General features: G+C 44.6%; 1 protein-coding gene across 1 annotated transcript in view; it reads left to right on the top strand.

Moving 5' to 3' along the window:
- Positions 1–7,161: 7,161 nt before the first annotated feature.
- Positions 7,162–7,388, top strand: part of LOC102255914 (spermidine synthase-like) — a 3,521-nt gene continuing 3,294 nt past the window's right edge. Inside the window, exon 1 of the mRNA XM_005873478.2 lies at positions 7,162–7,211. Within this exon, the coding sequence (XP_005873540.1) occupies positions 7,162–7,211 (50 nt within the window). The remainder of the gene's footprint in view (positions 7,212–7,388) is intronic.

Genomic DNA, 7,388 nt, shown 5'->3' with positions numbered 1-7,388 from the left:
CGGGAAGGAAGGGAGGAGATAGCACCCAGCCTCCCTTTAAAAGGATACTGCCCATTTCCACTTCCCACGGCCACCACTTAGTCGCATGTCCACAACACAGGATACTGGGAAGTCATTTCAGTGCCCATATGCCCAGCTAAAAAGCCAGAATTGGCCCAGCTGGTGTTGAGTGTTGACCCATGAACCAAGAGGTCACATTTCGATTCCCCGTCAGGGCACATGCCCTGTGGTGGGCTCGGTCCCCAATTGAGGGCATACTGGAGGCAGCCAATGGATTTTTCTCTCAATGATGTGTTTATCTCTCTATCCTTTTCCCTTCTTTCTCTAAAATATATTTATATTTATATTTTAAAGCCATCCCGCCAGTATGGCCCAATAGTTGCACGTCGACCTATGAACCAAGAGGTCACCGGATGGATTCCTGGTCAGGACACATGCCCAGGTTGCAGGCTTGATCCCAATAGGGGGCATGCAGGAGGCAGCCGATAAATGATTCTCTCTCTCATCATTGATGTGTCTGTCTCTCCCTCTCTGAAACCAATAAAAATACATATATATTTTAAAAGAAAATATAACCCTTGTTAACATATAGGCACCCAATACAGGAAGACCTAAATATATAAAAAATCTTTTTTTAAAAATATATTTTATTGATTTTTTACAGAGAGGAAGAGAGAGGGATCAGTTGCTTCCTGCACACCTCCTACTGGGGATGTGGCCGCAACTAAGATACATGCCCTTGACCAGAATCGAACCTGGGACCTTTCAGTCTGCAGGCCGACGCTCTATCCACTGAGCCAAACCAATCAGGGCAATATTAAAAAAAAAATCTTGATAGCCCTAACCAGTTTGGCTCAGTGGATAGAGCGTCGGGCTGCGGACTGGAGGGTCCCAGGTTCGATTCCGGTCAAGGGCATGTACCTTGGCTGCGGGCACATCCCCAGTAGGGGGTGTGCAGGAGGCAGCTGATCGATGTTTCTCGCTCATCGATGTTTCTAACTCTCTATCTCTCTCCCTTCCTCTCTGTAAGAAATCAATAAAATATATTTAAAAAAAAATCTTGATGGACTGTAAGGGAGAGATAGATAGCAATACAGTCATAGTAGGGGACTTTAACGCCCCACTGACATCACTGGGTAGATCTTCCAACAAAAAACAACAAGGAAACAGTGGCCTTAAATGATACATTAGATCAGTTGGATTTAATTGATATTTACAGGACATTTAATCCAAAAGCGACAGAATATACATTCTTCTCAAGTACACATGGATCATTCTCAAAGATAGACCATATGTTAGGACACAAAATAAACCTTAACAAATTCAAGAAGATTGAAATCATTTCAAGAATCTCAGATCACAATGGCATGAAACTAGAAATCAACTACAATTTTAAAAAAAACTCAAACACATGGAAACTAAATTAAACAATGAATGGATTACCAATGAGATCCAGGAAGAAATAAACTTCCTGGAAACAAAGGAAAATGAACACACAACAACCCAAAAGGAAATAATAAAGATTAGAGCAGAAGTAAATGACATAGAGACTAAAAAACAACTACAAAAAGAGCTGGTTCTTTGAAAAGAAAAACAAGATTGATGAACCTTTTAGCCAGACTAATCTAGAAACAAAGAGGACCCAGATAAGTAAAATCAGAAATAAAAGGGCAAATTAACAACTGACACAATAGCAATTCAAAAGATTGTGAAAAAATACTATGAACAACTAACTATATGCCAACAAGCTGGACAACCTGGAAGAAATGGAGAAATTTCCCAGAGAAATATAATCTTCCAAAATTAAATCAGGAAGAATCAGAAAGCCTGAATAGGCCAATACCAACTGATGAAATTGAAGCAGTAATCAAAAAACTTCCAGCAAACAAAAGTCCTGAATTGGATGGCTTCACAGGTAAGTTTTACCAAACATTCAAAGAACTAACACCTGTACTCCTCAAACTATTCCAAAATATCCAAAAGGAAGGAACACTTCCAAGTTCGTTTTACAAGGCCAGTATTATCCTAATTCCAAAGTCAGACACTACAAAGAAAGAAAATTACAGGCCAATATCCCTGATGAACATAGATGCTAAAATCCTCAACAAAATATTAGCAAAATGGATTCAGCAATACATTAAAAAGATCATATACCATGACCAAAGAGGGATTTATTCTGGGGATGCAAGGCTGGTGTTATATTCCCAAGTCAATAAGTGTGATATGTCACATAAACAAAATGAAGGATAAAAATTACATAATCATATCGATAGGTGCCAAAAAAGCATTTGACAAAATCCAGCACCCATTTTTTATAAAAACTCAGCAAAGTGGGAATCATAACATTATAAAGGCCATATACGACAAACCTACATACAGCCAACATCATACTCACTGGGCAAAAACTAAGTGTTTCCCTTAAAAACAGGAACAAGACAGGAATGTCTGCTTTCACCACTCTAGTTCAACATAGTACTGGAAGTCCTAGCCACAGCAATCAGACAAGAAGAAAAAAAGGCATCCAAATTGGAAAAGAGCAAGTAAAATTGTCATTATCTGCAGATGATATTGTACATAGAAAATCCTAAAGACTCCATTTAAAAAACTACTAGAATTACTAAATGAATTTGGCAAAGTAGCAGGATACAAAATCAACATCCAGATGGCATTTTTATACACTAGTAATAAATAAACTAAAAGACAAAAAACAAAATCCACTTACCATTGCAGCAGCAACAACAAAAAAGATACCTTGGAATAAAAACCAAGGAGGTAAAAGACCTGTACTCAAACAACAGGACATTGAAAAAAGAAATAGAGAAAGACACAAACAGGTGGAAGCATATACCATGTTCATGGGCTGGAAGAATTAACATCATTAAAATGTCCATACTACCCAAAGCAATCTATAGATTCAATGCAATTCCTATTAATATTAAAATACCAATAGCATATTTCACAGATCTGGAACAAATATTCCAAAAATTTGTATGGAACCCAAAAAGACCCTGAATAGCCACAACAATGCTGAGAAAGAAGAACAAGGTTGGAGGGACCACAATACCAAATCTCAAACTATACCATACAAAATCCACTGTACTCAAAACTGCCTGGTACTGGCACAAGAAACCCCAGAAATTTACCCACATCTTTATGGTCAATTAATATTTGACAAAGGAGGCAAGAGCATACACTGGAGTAAAGACAGACTCTTCAATAAGTGATGTTGGGAAAATTGGACAGGTACATGCAAAAAGAAATAAAACTAGGTCAACCAACTTACACCATACACAAGAATAAACTCAAAATGGATAAAAGACTTAAATGTAGCCCAGCCAGCATTGCTCAGTGGTTGAGCATTGACCTATGAACCAGGAGGTCACAGTTCAATTCCTGGTCAGAGCACATGCCCAGATTGTGGGCTCGATTTCCAGTGAGGGGCGTTCAGGAGGCAGCCGATCAATGATTCTCTCTCATCATTATGTTTCTCTCTCTCTCCCTCTCCCTTCCTGTCTGAAAGAATAAGGGAAGAATCCAGAGAACCTTGCAGTCAGTGCTACTCGGGCTCCGGAAAGAGACCATCAGGAAGCTGGTTAGAAAGACAAGCCCAGGCAGCCCAGACCTGCCCGGTCAGAGTCGAGGGTGGGCTCAGGACCCAGGTCTGAACACGCTCTCCAGGTGGGTTCTACTCCTGCTTAAGTCCACAACCACTGTTGTTGGCAAGGCCGTGTGCCCAGACCTTGCTTAGTGGGCCGCAGTGGACGTCCCGCTGACCGGGGGTGAAAAGAGGACAATGTGTTAAGTTCTCATAGAAATCAAATGATGCCTGGTCCTTACTAGTTTTGCTTCGTGGCAATGTTTGTTTTCATTTTTTAAAAAGATGGGGACCACATAAATAAATATAAAAAGATGGGGACCAGAGACAGGAGTTTAAGGTCTTCTTAAATGCCCTTTCTTGCATAAGAAAAAGTTAGCAACCCAATGTCAGTCGCCAGATGTGTTTTTGAAATTTTCCTAATCCATGGAACCCTAAAGCCCAGGAGTGCTGAGCCATGGGATGGGGACAAGGGCCTTGGAGTGTGTGAAGTGGTGGGGAGAGGGCTTGGACCCCCAAGGGCAGGGCGGGGCTGGGGGGTTGGTGGGGAACTGCTCAGTGAATGTGAACGTGGAGAGGTGGCCAGGCCTGCACTCGGGAGAGGGATCTGGCAGAGCTTTGGGGGTTGCAGGTGGAGAGAATTTATGAGCAGCCGCTCTTTGCTCAGGGAGGCACGCTGCTGTTTACAGCACCTTGGGAAGCTTGCCTTGAGCGTTTTCAACCAAGTAACACCACGAAATGGCCAAATCCACCCTGCTCATAACCACAGCCGTCTGCCTGGCTGAACGCAATGCTTAAAACGTGACTCTCGCCCTGACCGGTTGCTCAGTGGTTAGAGCGCCAGGTTCCATTCCCGGTCAAGGGCATGTATCTGGGTTGTAGGTTCAGTGCCCTGGGATGTGGGTGGGAGGCAACCAATCAATGTGTCTCTCTCACATTGATGTTTCTCTCCCTCCCTCCCTTACACTCTTTCTAAAAATCAATGGAAAAAATAGCCTCAGGCCCTAACTGGTTTAGTGCAGTGGATAGAGCGTCGGCCTGCAGATTGAGGGGTCCCAGGTTCGATTCCGGTCAAGGGCACATGCCCAGGTTGCAGGCTCAATCCCCAGTAGGGGGTGTGCAGGAGGCAGCCAATCAAGATCAATTTCTCTCTCATCAGTGATGTTTCTATCTTTTTCTCCTTCTCCCTTCCTCTCTGAAATCAATAAAAATATATTTTAAAAATATATCCTCAGGTGAGGATAAAAAATACATCCTCAGCCTTAGCTGGTTTGGCTCAGTGGATAGAGCATCATCCTGCGGACTGAAGGGTCCCAGGTTCAATGCCGGCCAAGGGCACATGCCTGGGTTGTGGGCTCGATCCCCAGCCAATCAATGATTCTCTCTCATCAGAGATGTTTCTATCTCTCCCTCTCCCTTCCTCTCTGAAATCAATACAAATATATTTTAAAGATATATCCTCAGGTGAGGATAAAAAATATATTCTCAGATGCTAACTGCCAGCAAGTCTCCCCAGTGACAGACACACTCCCTGTGGCAGCCCCACGTAAACCACTGCCTTGGTCATAGCCATCGCCCACCTCGCCCTGCTCCCCTTTTATAGATGGTCTACCGTTAGGCAGTTGAGGTGATGGACCCACTAGATTGTAACATTTTACCACTGAATCCTTAATGCACACTGGCCTGAATTTAAGGAAACAGTTCATGCTCTGCCCTAGTTTTCTCCAGCCTGATCTTCCTGAATTTCACTGGATAAGAATGACTATTTCTGACAAAACTCCGTTTTTCCTCCTGGTGACCTGAAATTGGGTGGCCTTTCTGGGCTAGTGGTCCGGTACATCTGGGGACTATTTTGCCTGAAACTTATTCAGGGACTTTGTGTTCTTTGAACTTGGAAGGTTTGCACTGTTGCTGTACACACTGGCCTGGAAGTTCATGTTGGCGAGCTGGTGACAGTTTTACCTCCTCTCCAGGTGTCATTCATGGACTTTCCCATCGGAGGGTGCACATGCTGAAACAGTTTTGTTCATCTTGCAGGAGGGATGGGATGGACTTGATCCTTCACTAACCCCCCTTCCCCCTGCCCCATCAGTGTCCCAGAAATGCAGGGCTCCTGGGTGGGCTCAGCTGAGCAGCACCTAGAACAAAGACTGCTGATTCCATAAGGTGCCTGCACGGGTGTTCTGGTTCCCACTTCCACTCAGCCTCTTCCCCAGTGCTGCCAGCTACACACACTATCCCTAGTCTGGCTCAGGGTACACAGAAGCGAACAGGCGATCACCAGTCAGAGGCATAAATGTCGTGTTGGAAGTACAGGCTGTATACAGGGCTGGAGCCAATGAAGCCTATAGTAGCTGGACATATTGTATCTTTTATTTATTTTTTTTAATGTGTTTTTATTGATTTTTAGAGAGAGAGGAAGGGAGAGGGATAGAAACAAACTTCATTAATCGGCTGCCTCCTGCACACCCACTACTGGGAATTGAGCCCGCAACCCAGGCATGTGCCCTGACTGGAAGTTGAACCAATGACCTCTTGGTTCATGGGTCAGCACTCAACCACTGAGCCATACCAGCCGAGCATATGGTTTTTTAAAAAATATGTGTTTTTTACTTTTTAAAAACATGTTTTTTTATTGATTTCAGAGAGGAGAGGCGGGGGAGAGATAGAAACATCAATGATGGGCATCATTGATTGGCTGCCTCCTGCACGCCCCCTATAGGGGATCAAGCTGTGGGCAAGTGCCCTGTCCAGAATCCAAGGGTGACCTCCTCATTCACGGGTTGAGGCTCAACCACTGAGCAACTCGGGTCAGGCCTGGTTGCCTATATTTATCTGCTGTGTGATTCTTTTCTGCATGACCTCGGGTCCAGTAACGGTCCCAAGGAAGCTCCCATCTCCTAGCAACCTGTAACTGCCTTGCTCACCTCCCCTTTACAAAGTGTAAAGTAAACTGATGCACATTGTTGCTGAGGCCTGACGCTTGCCCTCACAGATAAACACTACTGTGCTCTTCATCTGGGGTTAATAGGTGGGGACAAGCTTTCCACCTCCAAGTGGAGGCTGCAAAACGTCAGTGAGAAAACATCCCTGTCATCATGTCACCAGGAGGTTCCACCAGGCTCATCTCCTTTACTTGTCACGGGAAGAACTAGCTTGCAGAGCAATTAGCATTTAATATTTCGTAATTAGCATGCTTAATGTGATTCTGAGAAGTGCCTTGACATTTTCATAAAAACAGAAAGCACATTCCCGCCCACCCTTCGAAGAGCAAGGCCCCGTTTGTTAAAAAACCGAGTGCCACTCTTTCTTGGTGCTGAATATGCATGTGTTGGCCTCTTCCCAGACACAGCTGGTAAATTTAGAAACTCGTTTTGAAAAGAGTTTCTTATTCAGCAGCCATATGCTCCCGGCTCAGGGAATCTAGCGGGAAATGGCTAAATCCAGCTCAAGTCGCTGGGCGGTGAGGGTCCTTTTCAAGTAAATAAAAACCCTCATGCGCCCCAGACAAACTACACACGCGGCTCAAGTCCAACAGGGAGCCGGATCTGAGGACAAATCGAGAAATGCATTTACTCTCGCTCCTGCGCAACAACATCACTCTTCGCGGGACAGGGTAGCCGCCAGCTTCCATTTCTCCAGCCCCACGGTAGGCGGGCGTCTCAGCGCTGGAAACTCCGCGCGCAGCCGAGATGTCATCTCAAGTTTCCCCTCCCGATCCCTCTGCGGCAGAGAACGGCCTCGGTACCACCCGGACCCAGGGAAGGGAGCAGGGGCCCAGAGGCTGCACCCC

The sequence above is a fragment of the Myotis brandtii genome, unplaced genomic scaffold (assembly GCF_000412655.1).
Source record: "Myotis brandtii unplaced genomic scaffold, ASM41265v1 scaffold410, whole genome shotgun sequence".
Taxonomy (NCBI): Eukaryota; Metazoa; Chordata; class Mammalia; order Chiroptera; family Vespertilionidae; genus Myotis; species Myotis brandtii.
The sequence above is the reverse complement of the archived record's forward strand: the minus strand, read 5'-3'. Positions and strand labels throughout refer to the sequence as shown.